Source organism: Neolamprologus brichardi, chromosome 1 (assembly GCF_056152115.1).
Source record: "Neolamprologus brichardi isolate AB-2024 chromosome 1, ASM5615211v1, whole genome shotgun sequence".
NCBI classification, from domain to species: Eukaryota; Metazoa; Chordata; class Actinopteri; order Cichliformes; family Cichlidae; genus Neolamprologus; species Neolamprologus brichardi.
Window position 1 is genome coordinate 2202583 of NC_142104.1, and position 24143 is coordinate 2226725.

The window sequence follows — 24143 nt, forward strand, 5'->3', positions numbered from 1 at the left end:
AACCTCGTGATTCCAGAAGCTCCGTCTTTATTCAGACGTCAGGAAACAAACTTCGCGTTTACGGAACAATAACAGGTCACTGAGTCCTGATTGATCGATAATGACGTAAACCAGCCGAAGTCTGCCGTGTTTCTCAGACACTTTCTACACTGGAGTCCGTGAGCTCCTAAACAAAGACGCCTATAAAGAGTCCAGAAATGTTCTCAGAGAACACAGACGATGTTCTTGTGATGGACACAAATGTCCAGAGAAATAACGGAGAACTGCACTTCCTGAGACGGGCACCATCGAGGGAGGACGTCCTGTCCTAAACCGACCAGTCGGCACGCATTAGCATGATGCTAGTGGGAAAAATGAGCTCTGAGAAGCTAAAGGACGGACGAGTCAAACTAAAGTCCGATGTCGGCTGTTTGATGGGATGACACGTGGCTGCAGGATGCTGTGGTTCAGTGTGCCCCATCACACCTCCTGCCCCATGCTTCATGGTGGAAACCGTGCATGTAGAGACCATCGTTCACCTTTTCTGTGTGGCACAAAGACAAGGTCTCGAATTTGGACTCATCAGACCAAAGCACAGATGGTCTCATGTCCACTGCTTGTGTTTCTTGGCCCAAACAAATCTCTTCTGCTTGCTGCTTTTCCTTTGTCCTGACCAGAGATGGGCAGTAACGCGTTACTTGTAACGTGTTACTGTAATCCGATTACTTTTTTCAAGTAACGAGTAAAGTAAGGGATTACTATTGCAAAAACGGTAATTAGATTACCGTTCCTTTCCCGTAGGAACGCTGCGTTACTGCGTTACTAAAACCGTGATTTTTTGCGAGAATGTCTCATGACAGTGACGTAAGCGAGTGCGACGTTCGTGACAACAGCTGTGTGCAGATCAACAATGGATCATATATCGAGTGCAGAGAGAGTATGAGCGTGCAGCGTTTAAAGCGTGGAAGTACTGACCTTACTTTGAGTTTGATTCCATAAAAAGTGACAAAAACATTAGTGTCCGTTGTGCGTGGGAAGAAAACTTCTTTTTACAGCGAAAAACCCCTAAACTTCCAAACAAGCACCGAGTAGCTACGACGTAATGGGAAACTCACAGAGAAACTCGCGGATTCTTCCACTGACCGCTGCACACCTGCACCAGGGTAACCCTCCGCCTACCCCACTCCTGCTTTACAGGTGAAAATAGAGCAACAGGACCGCTAGTCTTTGACTTTATTTATTTTCTGCTGTGTTTTACTTGCATCTATTTGAAAGACTGAGTGTAAACACACAAAAATATTTTATTTTATGTGCTGGAATGTGCAGAAAATAGGTTTAAATATTAAACTAATTTCTTCCAGTCAGAGAATGTTGCAGATAATTACATTTTTGCTTGATGCATAAAGTTAAAAGATTAAAACTAACAAAACAAGTTTTAAAAAGAGACTTTTCCATTTGATTACATTTTGTATGATGATTATGCAGAAAAAGTAGAATTGGGCTGAAAGATCTATCGCTTTATCACCTATTCAGGTTGTAAATCGTGTTTTTAAAAAGTAACTAAGTAATTAATTACTTTTGAAAATAAGTAATCAGTAAAGTAACGGGATTACTTTTTTGGGGAAGTAATCGGTAATTAGTTACTGATTACTTTTTTCAAGTAACTTGACCAACACTGGTCCTGACCATAAACACCTGATTCACACAGTCTCCTCTGAACAGCTGATGTACAGATGTGTCTGGCTCTGATCAAACAAACGTTAGTGTCAAAGGTCAAAAGGGCCTTAATCTGACAGCACGGTTGTGGTTATCGATGACATCATTCCACAGCAGGATATTTCAGCGCTCACCGTTTTGCTTTGCGTCTGGTAAACAGCTGGTAAACAGCTGGTAACCACCAGATGTGGATTTCTGCTTTTTACTGTTCAGAAAGACTTAAATTTATTAAGAGGTGCTGAAAAGTGTGCAAAGGTTTTTTCTCTGGAGGAGACGGCGTGTTCCCAACAAACTGTTTGTAAAAGAAAGGATGTGAAAGGATGAATGGAGGAGAGAAAACCTCCCACTGACAGCAGTTCTCTGGTGTTTCTGGATTGTGTGTTGTGTGTGTGTGCTCGTCTTCATTCATGTCTGAGCTCTGTGAATGGATTCAGGTCGTCCGCCCGCCGACCATCTGCCACCAAGCTGCCAACACGCCGCTCGCTTCTGTCGCCTACGCGCTCGTTGAAATCCGGCAGCGTGGTCGGACTGAAGAGCGTCTGACTCATCTCTCCACTCACTTCAGCTTTCAAAAGGACAAAGCACGAAGCCGCAGAGAAGACGGCACGCCTGCGCGAAACACTGACAGCTTCAAACAACTTGTGTTCTTTCAGCTCGGCGACGGCGTTCGCTCCAACACAGATATGAGGCGCTCGTGTTCAGAGTGGGGGCCTGAATCTGTCAGGTTTTCATGTGAACCTGGAAAGTTAAATTAGTAACTCATTTAAAACTTTTGCTAACGTGGATAATCAGCTGACGGCAGGTGAGTCGGTAACTGCGAGTGTTCAGAAGTATGTGGACAGATAATGAGACTGAAGGGGACTCGCTGTGAGGTCATTTTAAAACAATCGCAAACCCTGCTGCAACCAGTTTCATCTTCACCAAGCTTCACCTGCCTGCACAAGACAGACTGTATATAAAAGATGGATTCTGAAGATGCAAAGTTAGCATTTTGGTCAGAGTCATGCTAGTTTTTGGGGGGGGCTACTGTCACCAGGTGGAAGTAATTTTAGTGTTTCAGCCCGTGTGCTCCACATGTATGTTATATCAAACTCTGGCACACTAAAAAAAAAAAGTTTTATAAACATATGTTATTTTTCTTCGATTTTATTTATCAGATGTTTAAACTGCTGGAGGAACATTTGGAGAGTGGAATCTTGGAGAGCACGCACACATTCACCAATCTGCAAAAACACTACATCTAGACCTGAATATGTCATCGTGTACACAATACCATCAAAATAACCTGGAGAAGTCTCTGTGCAGGAACAAACCTGCAGGCCTGCAGTGTTGGGAAGGTTACTTTTAAAATGTATTCCATTACAGATTACAGAATACATGCCCCAAAATGTATTCTGTAACGTATTCCGTTACGTTACTCAATGAGAGTAACGTATTCTGAATACTTTGGATTACTTAATATATTATCATGCTGTTTACAACTACATGAATGTACTATTGCTGTGATTTATTACTGTTACTGAAGGTCCGCGGCTCCGAACCGTAGTAAAGGGACCTCTGGCTAATACGGTGGGTTCTGTGTCGGGCTCGTAGCTGCTCCAACAGAACTTATTGTTTTTGGAGGAAAACACGAACACGGTGTACAGTCGAGTCTTAATAGCTTACTTACAGCTGGGCTCGTCAGGCTCTCTTCTTGGCTGCAGTGGTTATTATTATATTTACATGCTTCCAGCTCCCGTTTCTGCTCGATGACAGCTCGTACTTTTCCTTTTTCTCCCTCCCTCGCTCACAGACACATAACGTGTATGGCAGTCCATTCTCCCTGCAGCACGGACTACACTGCCCATGATGCTACATTCTTTAGAGCTATACCTGTAGCATTCTGCCTGTTAGCTTAGCACAACAACAACAGGCGCTCTCTCACCCAGGAAACACGCAGAGAGAGAGCGTCACCCTGTAACCATGGCAACCGCAACGCTGCCGCCTGGAACAACAGAACGTAGCTGTCAAACAAAACCCAAACAGTCCTGACCCGCCACAATATGAAACAGGGAAGTACCGCCGTGTAATCCATTTATTTCAACAAAGTAACTGTATTCTAAATACCACCTTTTTAAACGGTAACTGTAACGGAATACAGTTACTCATATTTTGTATTTTAAATACGTAACGGCGGTACATGTATTCCGTTACTCCCCAACACTGCAGGCCTGTGATCTGCAGACCCTCAGACAGCAAAGCATTAAGCACAGGCGTGATTCTGTGATGGAGATCAGTCCATGCACCTCCAGGATTCGCTGACTCGTCTGATGAAAAGCTCCGTTATCAGATCGGGTCTTAAGGAGCCAGAAGTTAGGGGTGCCAGAGGGGATCGGTAGGGTTCCCGGGGTTAGGAGAATGTCAGGTGAGTGCTGTGTGGAAGGTGATTGGATGATGCAGAGGTCGATGTACCTGAAACTGCTCCTGAACTACGACAGGAGGTTAACACCTGCAGGTTAAAGGTCAATCATGCAGAGAGGAAGCGCCTTCTTCTCTGCGCGACTGAGGCAACGTGAGAAACCGATCTGAGGTCAGATGGACCCATAGGTGAAATTCTTTTGGAAAACATTGACTCCTCCGGGCTAAAGAGGAGAGGGATGCACCATAAGACGTGTGCCACGCTGTTCCTTTATATTATATATATAAGAGAAGACGAACACGTCTGCAGCTGATGTCTCTGTGTGCGTCTCACCTGCAGCAGAGCCCAAAGGCAGAATCTGAGGATTCGATTTTAGTCTGAAAATTCCCTCAAACTGTGAAAAATGATCCGACACAAAGTGAAAGTCGCGGCAGTGAACTCGGGTGAGTTTCTGGAAGTCTCGTCCTGCAGCGTTTACTCGCCTCCGCTGATATTCAGCCCACGCTGCTCTCTCTCCTCAGCCTGAAGCTCGCCCCTCCCTCACTCTCCTCCTCCTCTTCCTCAGTGGGCTGCGGTCACGATGCCTCGCCGACACATCGCTCCAGCTCGTTTCATTCAGGGCCGAGCGAGTGTTTCGTGCCTGCCAATGAATTTAACACATTTGTTTAATCTGAATCCTGCAGCATTCAAAAACACAGCAGCAGCTTGGACCCACAGTCAGACAAACCTGCAGTCTGTCAGCTGAATTTATTCTGAGTGTCTTCATAGTTTAATTTTTGGCTAAACTGCAGGAAAAACAAAACTAAATATTTTTGTGCACAACATGCAAAAAAACATCAAAATAAATTAATTCATACAAAAGTGTGATTTAAGTTTATGCCTTTCTGTACACCATGTGACGAGTTTCAATCGGTCACATGGTGATCATGTGTAAGTGCTGAGGAGTTCTCATGCATTATGAGACAGAGGCAAAGACTGTATATAAAAGATGGTCAGCCACTGTGACGTCGTTCTTATTTTCTGACTGTAGTGGGGCCAAAATTACTTTCACGTTTTATTCAATAAGGCTTGAAACCAGCGACTGAGATCATCATTTTCTCATAGTCAGACTTGTAGCCAGAGCTGGTCTGTGTTCTCGCCACACTCTTCAGGGCCCCGCCTCCTCCACACAGTGAACACCCCACTGTACCACAAGCAGCTGCTCAGCAGGGAGTCAGCATCAGTACCTTTGTCCAACCCTCTAAATCTAACCTCTAACAAACGTTTTCTCAACGTTACTCTGAGCTCAACCTGGTTCAAACCTTAATCTTACTCTAACACGACCCTTACTTAATTCTGTTTGTGTAACACTGCAGGTCATGTCCTCACAGCATGATGCGCTGATGTGTTTGTCCAGTCTCACCTCAGCTGCATGACTCATCCACTTTACTTTCTTGCTTTTACTCAGTCCCATTATGATGACATCACTCCGAATCCATTTCATCGCAGTGACCTCATTGTTGGTGACATCATCTTACGGCCTCAGAGGTGATGTCACCTCTTCCAGTTATTCTGCTGCTGTTTGTCCTTAAAAGCATCCTGCAGAACTGGCCAGAGCCCCGCCTCCTCTGTTCCCATCACATCTATTCTATTCTATTCTATTCTATTCTATTCTATTGCACTGCTACAAACAGCCTCATTTCTGTTCTGCAGCAACACCTTAGTGCTCAAATAAAAGCGCAATGTGTTATTGTTTCTGCTGAATCCAGAACCTGATTTTACATCAGACACACACACACACACACACACACACACACACACACACACACACACACACAGAAGGTGTGGCTCTGAGCACTCTCAGCTGATTGGCTGCAGATGACATCATCAGTTGGGATGTGGAGGTTTCTCCTTCTCCTTGTTGCTGCAGCCTCTGGCTCACCTTGTCTCCACACACACACGCACACACACACACACACTGCAGATGCATTACATCATCTGGTTCAGAGTTGGGGGCAGCTCGTGAGAACATTATGTTCTGCTGCAGTGCATCATGGGAGCTGGAGTTCAGTCCTTCCTGGTCACTCCCAGGTCATTTTCTGTGTTTTACTGAACCACTGTGTGAGATTAAGAGATTAGATTAGTAACCTCGCCCGGTTTTTGGGCTCTTTAGTCTTTCTTCAGACAGGACAGCGGAGCGCGCTCGGGGGGAGACGCAGTAAATGCCCTCAGGAATCAACCTTGGCTTCTGTCGAGCGTTTGGGTCACATGCTCCACCCTGTTCGTGATGCTGGCGTCACTCTTGACTGACGCTGGGTCCGTTTATACGTTTCTTTTCTGCGTTTGTCTTTGCCCGTCGGGAACCCATGGATATTTTTGGATGCTTGGGAATTCTCAGTGTGACGTTGAGAATTCCCAAGCATCCAAAATCATCCAAAAGCATCTCAATACACGCAGTACTGGTAAAGCAGTGCCCCCTAGTGGTGAAAGTTTAACTTGGCTTCGGCAGCGGGTAGCTGCTAAAATGACCTTTAAAAGCTGACGGTGCAGCTTACGCTCCTGCGCTTCTGCTGCTCGCCTGCTATCCACGAATATTTCCATCTGAAGCAGGTGCTTTCCTGTCTGTGTGAAATATCCTCACGTGCCTCCCCCCAAATTGCACCTTGTTCGGACTTGGCCCAAAGCATGACTGATCGATCAGAATTGTCTGCAGCCTAATCGATGCTGATTCGAGACGTGAATGTGCGAGCTGTCTTCTCTGGACTCCGTCGCTGTGGGTTCGTCCTGCGAGCGGCAGACTGTTTGGCTGCGAAGCTCGGTGACAGATGGAGGCGTTGAGCTCAAGCACAGATTTGTGTTTGTGTGCCGAGGATGAGTAACGCTTCTTTGTCAGCCGGTAAATTTAGCGCTGACATTTCCTCAGAAGCACGCCGACCCAGCAAACTGGATCAGACCGGATCAAAGCAGAGCCGGCTCACCTTACACTTCATCTCCACGTTCTCTCATTAGTTCGCCCAGCAGCACATGTATGTGGGAGGAATTTCATCCTGAGGCCCTAAAGTGTGCCTTCATGCTTTCTCTGCATAAAGAATCATCCCTCTGCAGCTCCCTACCAAGGGTCAAAGGTCATGTGATGTTAACAAGTTGCTGAAAAGTTGTTGAAAATAAATCCAGAGTTGTAATGTTTAGGTGTTTCCAGCATTTTCTGCAGGAAAACCAATATTTGTTCCCAAACTGCATTCAGACTGCAGTCTGCAAAAGTTTGAAGAAAACGTTAGCCACCTGTCCATCAGGGAGGCCACGCCCCCTCAGGGGCCGGTGTCCTGCAGGTTTTAGATCTCACCCTGGGTCAACGCCCCTGAATCTAATGATTAGCTCATTCCCAGGCCTCTGGAGAACTTCATGACATGTTGAGGAGGTGATTTAGCCTTTAAATCTGCTGTGCTGGATCAAGGACACATCTGAACCTGCAGGACTCCGCCCCTCGAGGCCTGGAGTTCCTCCACCCTGCTTTAACCCTCAGGTGAGTCATAAAAACATCCTTCCCCCCCCCACCGCCGGAGCCTCGTGACCTCATTAGAAGTACTTCTGACTTGGTAGAGCTGTTTAAGTTAGAATCAAATGACCTTTGACCTTGCAGAACTCTGTAGACTCATGGTGCATGCAGCACATGCAGATACAGATCTTATTGAAGGCTCACCTCTGTCCTGCTCCTGTGGACAGAGGATGTCCCTTTCACATTAAAAGCATTAATATTTTTGCTTGTTTCACATCTTTTCTTTTACATATTTGTAAATCTTTAGAAGCCTCTTAGAAAAAAGCATTTTATCTTTTTAAAACCGCCTGAATGTTTCTGTTGTTGTCGAGACTGTGCTGCTGCTTCCATGAAGCCCTTGTTGGTGCTGACACATGAAATCCCGGGAAAGTTGATCGCTGCTTAATTTCAGTTGATTTTTCATCTTTAAAACATTAATTTTTCTTTCAGTAAGTGACAAAGTTTGTCCTCCTGATTCTGATGAAGAGCTTTCAGTTACTGGTCAGGAGGTTTCCTCTGAAATAACCCAACACCACCTCCTCCTCCTCCTCTCCTTCTCCTCCTCTGCCCTGCTGGACCAATCACAGCCCAGCATCCCTGCTGGCCAATCAGAGGGCTGGTGGGTGATGTCATGTATTGGGCTGCTGTGTGGTGGTGCTGATGCTGCTGAGCTGCAGATCTTCAGTGTGAACAGAGAAGAGCTGGAGCGAGCATCGCTGCAGGGTGAGTGACAGATCCACTCGTTCACCCCCACACTGATTATTTCTATTATTATTTTTTACGTTTTCTGCAGCTCAGAGCAGAAAGATGAGGCGATAAAAGCAGATTTCTCGGCTGTGACTCGTTTCTTTGTTCATGCATTCGTTCCTCTGCAGTTTCTCTTCATCTCTTCCTTCTTCCTCGCTCTCGTGCATCCTCTCCTGCGTATTTTCTCTCCATTTTCTTCTTCAGTTTTTGTTTCGTTCGGTTTGCTGTTTGAGTTCAGCTCCTTCATCTCTGCAGAAGGCGATGCGCTTTCTGGCAACAATGACATCATCGCTGAGAGCATGCACACACACACACACACACAGATGCACGCAGTGACACACACACACACACACAAAGTTAGGACATTGTGTTTGCATTTGCATTTCAATTTTGCAACAAATTCACGTTTTTAATCAGTTTCTGCAGAAAAAAGCAAATGTAAACATAAATATTCCTCCTCATTTACAAAGTCGAGCTTTGCTGCTTTTCTCCGTTTACTCTCTGAATCTTTTTGCCTTCTTATGTTTAGAATTAGAAATGCAGTTTGTGGAGATAAATGTTGGTATTTTCTTCATTTTCTGGGCTCCAGACGTGAAACGATCAAATAGCTTAAAAGATGAACTTGTAGTGAAAGATGAATCGAAAGCAGGCTTGGATAATAGATGGAGTTGACTTTGAAATTCAAATGATTTTCATGCAGTTTGTAATTTGCTGCAGCGACTGTGTGACATCGTGTTTACCAGGAGTTTATCTGCAGGAAAAAGTTCAGATAACATTGTGTTTGCTGTGGTTTCATAACAGATGCAGACAAAACTACAAATACAGTTATAATCTGCTTTTTCAGAGAACATCGGCTTTTAAATCTTTACATTTCTTAGAACTGTGGAGGTCAGTGTGAATCCGAGACACTGCAGATCTGCAGAATCTCTCTGTAAAGCCTTACACGGAAGAAAGTGATGATGTTCCTGCACATGTGATCTGAATGATCTCTGATGAGGGAACAGCAGAAAAAGCTGCTGAGTTTTTGTTTCTGGGGCACACTGAGGGTTCCTCTCTGCAACGGCGGCTTCGCTTCGGAGGCCGAAGCCCGAGCTGCTCCTCGTGTCTCTGCTGCTGATTCATCCGTCACACTGAGTGGATTATTTTAAGCTCCCGAAGCAAATCGGTGGCAGGTGTCGAATCTTTTCGTGTGAATGACTCATACGAGCCGAGAAAAGCTGCATCGTGAGCAAAAGCTGACCTTTAAATCGAATCGACGGCGGAGATATTCTTAGACAAAATGACACTGAATCACGGCAGACGAGCTGCGGGTGAAACAGCAAAAGCAAAGATGCGGCTCGTGCAGGTTTTGATGTTTGCGTTGCTGCCTGAGACGCATTGTTGTTCATCTGCTTCCACTGATCAGACGTGTCTCTCTGCAGGAACAGACTCTACCTCACCACAGTGTCTTTGACTGAGAACAGCAGCAGCATCAGGATGACTCTAGCAGGTAAACGACTTTTCTTTTGGCTTTTATCTCTCAGTCCTGTCTGCAGCTTTTCTTTACATCTTTTCCCTCTGAACGTTCCAGCTTACAGGGAGAAGATGCGAGACCTCCCCCTGGTGTCTCTCTTCTGCTCCTGCATCCTTCCCGAGCCCAGAGAGCCGGCGGCCGACAAGAAGGAAGGTCAGTAGCACAAAGTCACCTTTGTCCCACAAGACAGGAAGTAATGGTGTCCTGCTAAAAACTGAAAAAGGACTACAGAGTCAGGCTCAACCTGTCTATGAGCTACAGCAGGAAAGACGATGCTGAGGCTGCTTTTGGTTGGTCATCCCAGTAAATGAAACCAGAGAATGATGTGAAATGTAAATAACACAAAATATTTACCCAAAAAGCTGCAGGCTGAACCTTTCGAGGCTGAGCTATCTCTGAATGGAAACACGTTTATATCCAGTCTTGAATAAATCATCAGATTTTGCGATGTACAGTTTATCAACCAGCCCATTAATGAGTCGTAAAAATCTGAATCTCATGCACTGGGAGTTGTGGTCGGAGCACCTGTGAAAACCAGTGTTTTAAAAGTTGCAGAGCTCAATCGGTCCGTGTTCGAGGAAGATGCAAAACAGTAGTTTAGCGTAAATCTCAACAACGAAGTCAGCCAAACGAAACCATAATAACCACGGCTTATCTTCATCTCACCGCCTCATCCTCTCTCTGCAACTGCAGGCGTGGTGGACTTGAACCTCTGCAACATCCGGGACATGGAGGTGATCGAACTGAGCAAGCGAGCGAGTGGCCAGGCCTTCGAGGTCATTCTGAAGCCACCCACCTTCGACGGCGCCCCCGAGCTCAGGGCCACGACGCCGCCTCGCCAGAAACCATCGCTGGCGGAGATCCAGAAGAAACTGGACGCTGCTCAGGAAAGGAGGAAGGTGTGTATGTGTGTCAAAGGAGTAGGTGTGCTAAAAGTGTTTAAGGTCATAAATTTGATGTTTTATTTAAAAACATTTAAATATTTTTAATGCATGTAACATTAATTTATTGATGTTTAACAGTTTAGCTTGTATTGCCTCTTGTTGACCTGATTTGGTCTCACTGGGATAAACAAGTTAGTACAGTTCAAGCTAAGGAGAACAAACAGATATGAAATGCACAATTTATGGAAATTCTTCAAAGAGTTTAAGAGAAATGTCAATAAAAACAGATGTGAGGCTCATAGAGTCAGTGCAGTTTTAAATTGCAGTCCATCCAGATGTTACTACAAAAATTAGGGGCCCTAAAATCGAACTCTGAGGAACGCCACAAGTTCTTTCAAATTGTTCTACGTGTCTGTTCAGACAAATACATTTCAAGATTGAAGCATCATGTAAAGGGATGAAACTCAGTAACAATCCTCCCTCTGACTCGCTCTAGTGTCAGGAGGCGGAGCTGCTGAAGCACCTGGCCGAGAGGAGGGAGCACGAGCGGGAAGTCGCTCAGAAAGCTTTGGCCAAAGAGTGTCAGGAGCATCGCGCCACCGCCAACATGGAGCAGCGGCAGATGCACCTGAACGCCTCACAGGAGAGGCTCCACGAGGAGGTGAGGACCGCGGTTTTACACTGCGAGCTGTTACCTTCATTTACTGAAAATAAAATCTGAACTCTGGAAATAAATCACTAAAAGGAGCCGGTGTGGTTTCTGTTTGTGTCTTTCAGGACAAGCACAGCGTGGAGGTGAGCACGGCTGAAAAAAGAGGGAATCTGGGTAGAAACTGTGAGACAAAATGTTTTTATTTTAATCTCTGTTGCTTCTTCTGGGAGAAAAACAACCACAGAAACACTATAGACTCAAATAACACAGTTTGCAGTAGCAAACATGCAGTCAAACCGAGGCTACGTCCACACGTACACGGGTATTTTTGAAAACGGAGATTTTCTGTTTTCATTTTAAAAAAATAATCCCGTCCACACGTAAAGGCAAAAATGAAGGAAAACGCTGCTAGGAACATGCCAAAGCAACAGGTGGCGCTATATTCCTAACCGTGCAGAAATGTTGGCCAATCAGAAGTCTAGAAGCCTCGGTGGGAAAAAGTAAACAAAGCTGGGGCATAGAAGCAGAACCGAGTGGTATGTTTGGAGGGACAGTAACTGTGTGTGTATATGTAAGCATTTAAACACTGCAGAGAGAACAAGTAACAGTAACAGTGTTGTAGAAATTCATTTCACCGAAACAATAACGTGGCGCACAGTGTGACGTCAAAAAAGGCGCACACCTTTGACGCTGCGTTTTCTCCGTTTTTCTCGTCCACACGTAAATGCAAAAACTGAGTTTTCGAAAATATCCACCCTGGCCGGAGTTTTTAGAAATCTCCGTTTTCAGTGACCGAAAACGCCGTTTACGTGTGGACGAAAGATGCAAACGCATAGAAAAATCTGCGCTTTCAAAAATACCCGGGTACGTGTGGACGTAGCCCAAGTCACTGACAGTTCACGTTTATAAGCTACCAAAACTGCAGCATGGTGATAAAAATTCTCTTAAAGGATGGAAAAACATGACCAAGATTGGTCTGAGTAAAAACTCTAACAAGGCAAAGGTGAGTCCAAGTCAAAACATCAAAGTCAAGACTCAAAGTCTGAAAACAACTCGTCAAACTTGAGACTCATCGAAACACTGTGATGCAGACAGACGCAGTTCACGAGGAAGGAACGTTCTGTAACGAGGAGAAGTAACCTATTAGTTACTGACAGGTTAACAGGTAGAGGTTATTTAGTTAGAAATGTCAAAATCCTTCTAATAGCACAGGGTTGGGAAGGAGCTGGGTTTGGGATGCTCAGAGAGAACCTGAGGCAACATGAATATCCGATGGTCGTTGTTGGGATATTGTGGTTTAGGTGAAACCTTTTAAAACACAAGCGGTGGCTCTAAAACCATGAATTATTTTACAACAATAACTTTTTTAAGACTGAAACAATGATCTCTTAGCCTTATTTCTGATTGCAGTGGGTAACAGTGTAATGCTGTGATCCACATAACAGCCGCCTGAATAAGAGAGACAAGCTTAAAGGAACTTTTGGGGAGTTCTGATAGCATAGAGTTAGCGATGAGGGGGTCCCTGTTATAGCAGTCCATCTAATAGCTACTATTGAGTCTTTACCTTGCCTTGAGGCGACTGCTGTTGTGATTTGATGCTATAAAAATAAAATTGAATAGAAATTGAATAGTTGTTGGATCTCTGAAGAACGGCAGAACAACTTTCAGACAGGTTTCTCATTGTGATTGTCAGAGCTGCCGTTTTTGACCAACCACAGTGAGACTGTGACATTTCATCTCTTAACATCCACCGGGGTCACCGATCACTCGTTCAGCGTTTGATTTGGGTTCTGTTTGAGTCACGTGCTAAAAAGCAACGATGTAACCGTTCAAAAAAAGCTTTGTTCAGTTATTTTGGCATGAAAGCTTTTCAATGTTTCCAGACTGTTCTAAACACTGAACGAGTGTTTGGACAGTAACCAAAGTCAAAGCCTACCCTTAGATTCACATGTAACAGGTTACCTGGAGGATGTGAAGAGGAGAGAGCAAAACTGACAAAATAATTGCAATTTGCAGATATAAAGCAGATTCACTTTTACTGGATCAAAAGGTTCTAGACCAGGGGTGTCGAACTCCAGGCCTCGAGGCCCGGTGTCCTGCAGGTTTTAGATCTCACCCCTGAATCAATGATTAGTTCATTACCAGCCTCTGGAGAACTTCAAGACATGTTGAGGAGGTAATTTAGCCATTTGAATCAGCTGTGTTGGATCAAGGACACATCTAAAACCTGAAGGACACCGGCCCTCGAGGCCTGGAGTTCGAGACCCCTGTTCTAGACCAAACCAGAAAAAGGTGCCAGAGGTACAGAAATGTGTTTAGTGAGAGCCTGTAGCTCATATCCCTGCAGGTTTTAAGCTTTTTAATATCTTCACCTCCTCCTCTTTTAAATGTGAGTGTTTGTGGTAACAACAACCTCCTGTTCTCCGCTCCCAGGTGTCTTGATGGCCTGATCACAACACAAGCTGAACCTTATTTGGAAGCCATTTTGGAGGGCTGATGAGCTGATATTTGATGTGCCGGGATGCTGGTGCTACTCCGGCGCAGAGACTGACAGGAAGTAGCTCTGAAAAGAGTAAGAGAAGAAGACGATGAGGAGGGCAGAGGGCAAGACCGACTGCACAACAACTCCTCTGTACAACCAGGACTCTCTTTAACAAGACGAACTCTTTATAACGAGACGGACGCTGCAGATTCAGTCGTCATTAGATGGTTTGAAGGGGTTTTACTGTGCTTTGTTTCCATGCCAACGGTGCCAATGTGCTCATGTGTGTGTGAATGTGTGTGCCTATCAACCAAACATGAATTGGGCCTAACATGAACCAGATCCATCCCCTACGACTAGAAGGAAACCTTCCTCTGGGACTTTGAACGTCAAAATTAACTGAAATGAAGGATGCGTGGACTTACAGCTGATCTCAATCAAACAGCGCCATCTGCAGGATCGTTTAAATCATTGCATGTGGCTCTTTAGCGACATCTAGTGGCATCTGTAGGTATAAAATAAGCAGCAAGCAGATCCATTTTGTCTTTTAGGATCAGAGTCAAGATCACTGAAAAAGTCCAAGACGAGTTGGTGTTTCTGAGGTCAATTTAAGACAAACATCAGCAAAAATAGAGCTGAACTTAGTCGTAGAGGTGAGATTACCAACAATGAAATCACCCAGGAAGTCAAACCACACCCTAAAATCCCCAAACCAAAACAGCGCTGCCCTCCAGGGCAGCTCGTTTCACCCGCTCTTTTCCTACTTTTAAAGGCAGAAGTTCTAGGCGCTGTGCAGGAGACATCACATCTTTGCTGTTTCACAGACGATGTGGTTTGGATCGCTCAGACTCGGTGTCTCTGGATATTTGTCATTAGTGAGGGAAGCATGGAGCAGGAGAGATTGACTCCCAGGTTCTGTTGTGATGATGAGAGAGAGCTGAGCGTCGATGCAAAGCCGTCAGTCAGTCTACGCTCCTGCGCTCACCGATTGCACCGAGCGGAGTGTGGTGACCAATAGAGATGAGGGGTGAGGACCTCAGAGTAGACTCACCCCAAAAAGAGGCAGTTGAGGTGGTTGAGCATCTGACCAGGATGCCTAATGGGCGTTTCCTAGATGCATGTTTGGAAACACCTCAGTGTCCCCCCGGAAGAGCCGGAGCTAGCCGGGAAGAGTGAGCGCAACCAAAAGATTAAGACAAATCCACCCGAAGTGCAGGTTTTCCTGTTTCAAACTCTGCCTTTAGGTTTGTTCCCCACCAGTTACGCATCTCTTTGTCTTTCCTGTGTGAAATGGACGCGACACAACGCTTCTGAGACATCGGCGATGTTTGCTGCATCGAATGAGTGACTGGACCGACGTGTGTACAGTGTTTACAGCTGCTTATCACTGCAACATCATTGTAAAGGATTATGATATGATGATGATAATGTACAGAAATCACATTATATTTTAAATTCAACAATAAAACAGTCACACTTTACTACTTTGTTCGGTTTTTTTATTGAGTCAGATTCTGGATTATAAATACATTAAGAGTCAATAAATATCTACTGAAGAGCACAAAATACTTAAATAAAACAAAATTAAATTAAACCATAAATAACAGAAAGAATATGAAATAAATCTCTGCTTTTAAATCTCAGCTACAGTGTGCGTTTGGTTGTGTAGTTTCTCCCATTTTCTATTTCTGGAGTAAATGTGAGCTGTTAAATATTAATAATAATAATAATAATAATAATCGCTGGAAATATAAAACAAAAAGATGGCAGGTTTAACGCTAAGCAGCATTTCACTAAGTCACTGAGATGAAACAGCAAACTGAAGTCAGTCTGTTGCTCATCATTCATTTAAATAAACGTACTCTGACAGATATAATTATTTAAATTAGATATTATTAGATTTTTGTCGCTTTTGTCGGATTTACATGCAGGTAATTCTGTATTTTACATGTATGGACCCCTAATTTCATGTTGGATGAGAAAATCATTTCTCATGAAATCCTCAATGGATTCGTTTTCTCTCGACATTCCCGGTCTTCCGTACATGAGCCCGTTTTGCTGGTCCTCATTGCTGGATTCGGACCACAGGCTTGACACAGGTGCAGCCCACCGAGATGAGGCGGGACTCCAGGCGGTAGTGGTAGTCCGCCGACCCTTCTGGCCTGATGCGCCGCAGCAGCAGCACCTGGTGCATGATGGGTCTGGACTCCAGGTTGCGGTCTTCCTGGCCCTGTGAGTTCAGGCAGCCCTGCAGCAGGCAGTGAGCCTCCGACAGGAAGGGAGGGAACAGAGTGTCGTCGGTGGTGACGCTGAGGATGGAGAAAGCGAGGGGACAAAAGGTGATTAAAAGAGCTCTGTACGCCCCGTGATTAAAGGGCCATGCCGCAGTTTGTCACTCACTTGTACGTCCATGGCGAGATGGAGGCGTTGTTCAGCAGCCTGGTGTGTCTGTGGGTTTCCAGAGTTTTGGCGTCCAGCTGCAGAGAGACTGTTTCTAGCGTTGCACCATGCTTGTGTGTCCTTCCTGTCTTCGGCATGGCCGCAGCCTCTGTGATCATCATCATCATTATTGCCACGACACAGGCGGCCTGAGGAAGAGAAGCCACATTTTTAGATAACGTCACTGTGATAAACTTTTTCTCAGTTTTCAACGAGATACTGCAAGACACAATTTCAAAATCCAGAGTTATCTATAGATGACACTTTATATTGTAAGCCTGCAATATCAGCAATAAAACCGCAGTGACCGGAGACTGTGGTGAGGAAGAACGTCATTTTAGCAGGAAGAGGCATTTGGCAGAATTATTATTTTTTCATAAAATCAACACGTTTGTAAAACTTGTTCTTATGATGACGTAACAGAGGACTTCCAGACAATGTCGTTTTTTAAGTGAATAAAATGTAAAATAAGAAAAGAATAAGGGACCAGTTGTTGTTTTTGTGGCACTGTTGCATTACATGAGTGACGAGTGGAAGTTTCTTGTGTTAAGTTATCAGTAACCCCCTGAAACTATTTCAACATTTGCAAGTTGTATAGCTACGTAATCATTTAATTTGGAGCTTCGATAAAGCTTTTAGTGGCGTCTCTAACAGCTAACACAGGCGAGCGTTTTCTTACCGTCACTTTGTTTGTCGCTGAAAACATGCTGTCGGGCTTCTCTGTTCGTTCTTCGGTCGGATGTTCTGGTTGTTTCGTTTTTGGGTTTTTTTCCAGGTCGAGAAGTTATTGGGTGTTTTTTTTTTTACCCTGGGGCTCTGTGGGTTGAAGGCTCCTCGGGCTCTGCTGGAGGTTCGGGCTCTGCTGGAGGTTCAGGCTCTGCTGGAGGTTCAGGCTCTGCTGGAGGTTCAGGCTCTGCTAGAGGTTCAGGCTCTGCTGGCTCTTGTCAGAAAGCGGAGCGTCAGGCTATGGTGTCGTCTTCCTTCTTGTTTCGTGGTGTTCTGTGTGACTGCAACTCGGAGCTGCTCAGATTTTTATGGTGAAGGACACCTCCTCTCATGATGTCACCTTTTTGGTTGCTCTCTCCCTCTTCTTTGATCTTCATCTCCAAACCACACAGAATGCATGACGAGGCTTGAACGTCGACCCACTTTCACGTTCGATCTCGAGGTTAAAGTTTTTGGCACACACAGAAAATTTGATGCAGATTTTTTTAGGTCAGCTCATCCTGTGGCGTCTCAGGTCTTCACCTTAGCACACGATATGATAATTCTTCATGAAATTAAAGTGCATCTGTTTAAACGCTTCCAGACAGCTGAACTTTCGGTGCTCTGTGCTAAAAGCCTGAATCGCCCACACAGTTCTCTACGCCACAATTGTTTAATGTAGTAAATAATCCTTTATTATTTACAGTGAAAGAGCCCAAAGCAACACGTGTTACTGTCTAAATACTGTACATTTAGTGGCATTATTCCTCCTGATATATCGTCAGCATCTGATTCCTTCAGTAAATATTTTACATTTATCTCTAAACTGAGTTTCAGATCGTCCATCTGCAGTCGGCTTATCAGCCATCATCTGCGGTCGCCAATCTTTACTATCAAAGAGCCCAGAAAGATCATTTCGTGTTTTATATAATGCGGTAACAAGCAAAATTCAGCCCTTCAACAGTCCTTATCGTGATTGTAGATAATGTTATCACACGTGACTCCTTTGAAGTGGCTTTTTTCGATTATTTGCTACTTTACATTTGTATATTTGTTACAATACGGCGTCTGTGTTGTGTTTGTGACATCATGGAGCTAAATTTACAGAGAATGTTCTTGTTTTCATTATCAACAAAGAAGCTCGGTTTACACTTTGCAGGCCAGTTTGAGTCCTACTCGTGTTCATGCAAAGGAATCAAATTAAAAAAGTCTCGAGCTGCAGTTTGAGGCTTCACAGCTGTCGGCTTTAGTTTTAAAATTTCATGTTGTGTCAGCAATCTGGGTTCATAAAGAACCTGAAGATGATTCCTTCCCGTGTTCCTTGAGGCCCAACGTCAGGATCTGCAGATCTTCTAAGATGCTAGTTTCCTCCAAACTCCAAAGGTTTGTTTCTGCCGCAGCGTAGTGTGGTCTTCTGGTGCTTCAACATTGACATGTCGTGCTTTCAGAGACCCTCCTATGCAACCCCCTGAGGCTCAGGGGGTTGGGAAGCGTATCTGTAACCGGAAGGTCGCCGGTTCGATCCCCGGGCTCTCAGTCCTGGTCGTTGTGTCCTTGGGCGAGACACTTTACCCTACCGCCTACTGGTGAGGGGCCGATGGCGCGATATGGCAGCCTCGCTTCTGTCAGTCTGCCCCAGGGCAGCTGTGGCTACACCTGTAGCTGCCTCCACCAGTGTGTGAATGCGAGAGTGAATGAATAGTGGAATTGTAAAGCGCTTTGGGTGCCTTGTAAAGCGCTATATAAATCCAATCTATTATTATTATATCTCAGTTTTAAGGAGAGATTATCAGAGTTGCTGTTGCCTTCCCATTGGCTCAAAGCAGGGTGGCTATTCTCCTCCGGCATCAACAAGCATGTTCACTCAGAGAACTGCTGCTCGCTGGATATTTGCCCTTTTTTGGACGACTCTCTGCAAATTGTAGAGAAGCTTATGCAGGAAAATTCCAGCAGTCTCTGAAATACTCAGATCATAAACAAAAGAGAAGTGGACCGAGAGCAGAACCCTGTGGAACACCGTTTTTAATGTCTCGAAAGTTTGATTTTTAAATATTAACAAAACCGACACTTTGAGGGATTTCATTTCAGTTTAGAAAGCTCAACATGTCGTCTTTGTTTCTTTAAATCAAACGTATCAAATCAGCTTTAACAAGCGAGAAGTGGTTAATTGTTAAATCTGAGTGTTAACCCACTCCGACACACTTTGTTACATCACAGCCTCCATAATGTTCCAGTATGACTGATGCAACAGTCCAGCGTGACATCACCTCATCCTGAGACCCCGTGAATCGTCTTATCGCCTCACCTCCGCCGGGGTTTTGAGATGTGTCTTTTGTTGCGTTGCCAGAGCTGCAGCATCAGCCGTGATCGCAGGATGCGAGCGCGCTTCAATCTCTGACCTGATTTGCAGTCGTGTTGTGACTCAGGCTGGTCTAAAGTGCAGCATCATCACTGTTTTCTTCTGTTTTCTTGCAGCCTACAGTATGTGACCTGGTTTGATTGAAAGCTTGATGTTTATCAGTAATTTTCTGCTTTCTGCATCACTTCACAGCCTCAGGATGCTCATTATCATCTTAACTTTGTTCTGCATCTGTCAATGAAATGTTCACACGCCATTTAAGGTAAGAAAAGGGTCACCGCATTCGAAACTCGTATTTAAAAATCAACCTCACACCTCTTTCGAAATAACACAACATGAATAAAATTAAAAATTAAGCTATAAACTACATGCTGCTACCATGCAACGCTATCTGGATTTAATATTATCTGTTTGCACCATTTAGACAGGCCTTATTCCTCTGGGGGAGGTGCTCTTTGTAATAATTACAGCTGATGCTGGGAAATCAGGAGCCAAATATATAATGTGCATCAATTTATCTGAAGGTGCATGTCTGTCATGCACTGCCTTTAAAAGTGCATGGAAGAAGATCTCTTTAAGTCTCACAGCAGCTGTTTCACCAGTGTGAGCATTATGTCTCAAAAGCTGTGTGGGAAGTTTTCTGAAAAAGATCTCAGCATAGATAGCGTAGCTTCCCTGCAGACGTTTGCGATCTGTCACTTTTGGATTTGGCCTGAATCAGAGAAACTTGTGCTCTGGCTTCATGTTTCAGCTGTTGCATGGATTCAATCTTATAACAGAAATAAACTCTCGTGCTAATGAAGAGCACCGGCTTCTCTTCGCACTCATCAAAGGCGTAGGCGACTCAGCCTCCATCTGCTCTGAAATCGTCTGCCTTCAATATCAACTTTCCGTCACCAAACAACACGTAGGAGGCCAAAATTCATTAGGACCCTCGAGCGACGTCTGTGGGTCGGATTTAAATCTGATTTAAATCTGATTTAAATCAGATTTAAATCAGATTTAAATCAGATTTGTCGTGTCACATCTTTTCTGCGGTGTCCGTGTCGAGTGCCTCGTATAGAAACGTGTGATAAAAAACAATTTGCACATCAATTAGCATCCGTCCCCTCTTTCTTTTCAGCTTTTATGTGTATGCGTTGAGCAGCGCCCCACTATGTTGGAGCTGGTTTATGCTCATCACTACCATTGTTTTCTTTAAATGAAGCGGAGTTCAGGTTTCAATGTGTTCGATTTCACAAAAACGTGTAAATATTTCCACAGGCAACAATTTTTTTCTGTCTTCATGATCACTGCCACAGAAGATATTCAACTGATTGAGCTGATCTGTGTGAGTAAGCCTAGAGGTTTCTTCCTGTTAAAAGTTCTTCATCCCCACCTTCACCAAGTGCTGCTAATAGTGTTGGGGAGTAACAGAATACATGTACCGCCGTTACGTATTTAAACTACAAAATATGAGTAACTGTATTCTGTTACAGTTACCGTTTATAAAGGGAGAATGGACGGCCATGCCTGTTATGTGTCTGTGAGCGAGGGAGGGAGAAAAAGGAAAAGTACGAGCTGTCATCGAGCAGAAACGGGAGCTGGAAGCATGTAAATATAATAATAACCACTGCAGCCAAGAACTGTATTCTAAAATTTTACGATCTCATTGGGGCTTCAGAACTCCTTGAATTTTAATCTCAAACAAGATTTTGGCTTTTCACGAATAAATGAACGTGACTGAGTGATAGTGCAATGCTGCACCGATAGAACTCCCTCCATCAGCTGCATGTCTAATGAGCCAGTCCAGTTTATTGTGGTCTTGGTCAGTTTACTCAGTGTTTTTGAGTTTTTTACTCTTTCATGTTTCATGTATTGAAATATTCAGTATTTCTATTGTTTCATGTATTTTTCCCCTCTTCGTGTATTTAGTCTGGGTCTTGATCCTGAGTGGTTCTGGCATTTAATTCCTCTTTCAGTGTTGTGTTAAGTCTGCTGTATGAAGTTCATGCCTGTGAGTTTGTGTTCTTAATCATCTCGTGTCCTGCTTTGAAAGTTAGCGTTCCTCATGTTTTGCTTTTAGCTTTGCTTTCGTTGTCTCATCTTCTGTGATTTAGTTCAGCTACTTCTTTTTCTCTTCAGCTGTCTCCACTTCCCCAAACTGCTTTCCTGTGCCTTTATTCAATTCATTTCAATCTACTTCAATTTTATCCATAACCAAAATCACAACAATAATATTGTAAGATAAAGACCCTACAATAGTACACAGAACCCCCAATAATTAGACAGCTCCCTACAAGCAAACACTTTGGCGACAGTGGGAAGGAAAAACTCCCTTTTAACAGGAAGAAACCTCCAGCAGCACCAGGCTCAGGGAGGGGCGGGGCCATCTGCTGTGATAAGCTGGGGTGAGGGGAGGAAGACAGGACAAAGACCGCCTGTGGAAGAGAGCTATTAATAATAACTCATAATTAAATGCAGAGAGGTGTATAAACACAATATATAGTCGCTGCCTCCCCTCGTGCTTTGTCAGAGTGTCTGTTCACCTTGTTCCAGATGTTTCCAGCCCAGGGTTCAGGTTTGTTTTCTGTCTGAACCTCAAGATTTTTGTAACAGTCAATAAATGGCTCACTGTAAGTTCACCTCTGGCTTTGGTCCTCATCTCCACACGTACAACAAAGTGCTACACTAACAGACAATAATCCAGAGGAAGGTGAAGAGCTTCTCCCTCAGAGTGGACCATCCATCATCTAGAAATACTTTCACGTTAGGTCAACACATTTTAACCACAATTAAACCGAGAGGATCTCACACCTGTCAAGCATTTTGCTGTGAATTTTATTTACATCCACTTTTTTCTACAAAGATTACGTAACAGGAGGAACTATGTGAAGGTCGAAGACGTGCAGTTTATGCATTTTAATTTACTTCAGCGTGATGGAGAGAATTCATGTGAACAATGAAGAGCAAATTTTATTTTGCTACAAAAACAAGTTCATTAATCTTTATTGTGACAGTAGAGAGAGGACAGGGAGGATTGACAGCCGGGCCTGAACAACATCCAGGTCAGCTCAGTGAGAGCTCAGCTTATTAACCTGAGTTTGCCACGTATGCACTTTTTTTTTGTTCAGATATTTCATAAGCACAATACGGTGATATTTTGTTTCTTAGGCTGTTTCCACAAACTGTTTACCTCCCACTCTCACCAAAAGCAAGAAGAAATTAAAAATTGGGTCACAGTAATTCAGACTCACCTACCTCATCTCTTCAGCACAAAGAGATGAGGTAGGTGAGTTTTCGATGGACGTGATCCTCGCAGTGTGGCGTGTTTGACGAGCGAGCTGCTGCGGTGACTGGAAACAAAGTCAGAGTAGTGACGGGAGGGGGGGTTTCTGAGCTAACCAGAGCCTCTGCTGTGGTTTGGGGAACCACAGAGTTTGTGACATCCAGGAATGTTTTATTCATTCAGAACTGCCTCTTAGGGTTCCCATTCATGGCTCATTCATTCCCTCTTTCCCTGCCTGGAAATTAAGCTTATGATCTCTACAGTCAAAGTGCAATGTGTCTTTATTTTTTGTCAAATTAGTCATTACATATCTACTTAGGAAAATGAAGAAAGGTTCATTGTATTTCGGTAAGTGCAAGAACTGTGATTACAACCAAAAAATGAAGCACATGCCAAAACTTTAAACTGAGTTTCCAAAAGTATATTTCTCTGTCTCTGTAATATTTCTGTTGACCTTTTACATAAAATAAAACTGATATAAAACATATTTGAGGAGCTAAAACTGATTTGATTAAGTTTGCCTCACAAAACACAGAAACTACCTGCCGGCTGAATTCAGTTTTACTGTATAAGTAAATTGTTTTAAGGTTTTGCGTGTAAATGTGAAACTGTTCTTTATTATATTGCGTACAGCAATATTACATAGTAAATTTTACTATTATGGGTTACATGCTATAAAAAGTGAAACAATAAGTTTAAACACAAAGCCCTGTTTCTATGACAACAACGTATAAAAAGACCTAATTACCCAAAGAAGATGAAGATGAAGGTGTTCAACTTCTTATTGGCTGAGCGTGGGTCAGGCCGTCTCTATGCAGATGGAGGCAGTGTCCAAATAACGTGGTACAGCTGGTCTGTGGCTGCTCCTCCATCAGCCAGCTGCAGAGAAGAGCAAAATTATAACATATGAAGATTTGAAAGAAAATCAAGTTTTAAAAACAAAAGTGTAGTTTGCAGCCGTCTGTGATTTTCATGCTGTTTTTTAATCCTTGATGTTTCGTCACACTTCTCCCGTTCCTGGAAAACTCTGCTGTCGCTCCCTTTTCCGGCCCAGAACAGGCTGCTGGGTTTTTGGAGGAGTGCATGGTTGGTTCCATTTATGTTGGAAAGCTAGCTAACGAGATAGCTAAAGCTAGGCTTTAAGTTCTGTGTACGTGAGAGACACTACGAGGTCTGAAAATACCTCCCAGTTTTTCTGCGATGACGTTTACAAAGCTGAGCCTGTTTAATATTTGGATGAAAAAATAAACTTGTATGCAGATGATGCAGCACTTTTAAATGTTCCTGTGACCCCTCGGTTACTTCCAGTGACTACTTTGAGGAAAGAGAGGCCAGTTTATCTGCATTTATCCTCCAGTAGTTTACAACAGCTCATTGAGATTAAGAACAAGAAAAAAATCAATTATCCGACGTCTCGATCGCTGGTTTCGTTTTACTGCTGCCTTAGATCTTAGTTCAAGCATAAAACTGCATAGATTCTGTTTTTT

The 24143-nt window shown here is 43.9% G+C and overlaps 2 protein-coding genes across 3 annotated transcripts; one reads left to right on the forward strand and one right to left on the reverse strand.

Moving 5' to 3' along the window:
- The first annotated feature begins 8253 nt into the window (after positions 1–8253).
- On the forward strand, positions 8254–15366 carry LOC102789246 (stathmin-4-like). Of its 2 annotated transcripts, XM_087837883.1 has the most exons (7): positions 8254–8330; positions 9776–9843; positions 9925–10020; positions 10561–10766; positions 11248–11412; positions 11529–11546; positions 13837–15366. In XM_087837883.1, exons 2-7 carry the CDS (start codon positions 9831–9833, stop codon positions 13843–13845), a joined length of 507 nt encoding a protein of 168 aa, XP_087694009.1. In that variant the 5' UTR covers positions 8254–8330; positions 9776–9830; the 3' UTR covers positions 13846–15366. The 2 variants fall into 2 exon arrangements, with proteins under 2 accessions (XP_087694009.1, XP_087693955.1); XM_087837829.1 differs by lacking the exon at positions 13837–15366 and having other exon boundaries at positions 11529–13135.
- Positions 15367–15950: 584 nt separating this feature from the next.
- Positions 15951–17034, reverse strand: LOC148106243 (interleukin-17F-like). Its single transcript, XM_087843734.1, has 3 exons — positions 17004–17034; positions 16286–16473; positions 15951–16194 (listed from the first exon to the last, which is right to left on the reverse strand). The coding sequence occupies exons 1-3, from the start codon at positions 17028–17030 to the stop codon at positions 15951–15953; spliced, it is 459 nt and encodes a 152-aa protein (XP_087699860.1). The 5' UTR covers positions 17031–17034.
- Between the last annotated feature and the right edge of the window lie 7109 nt (positions 17035–24143).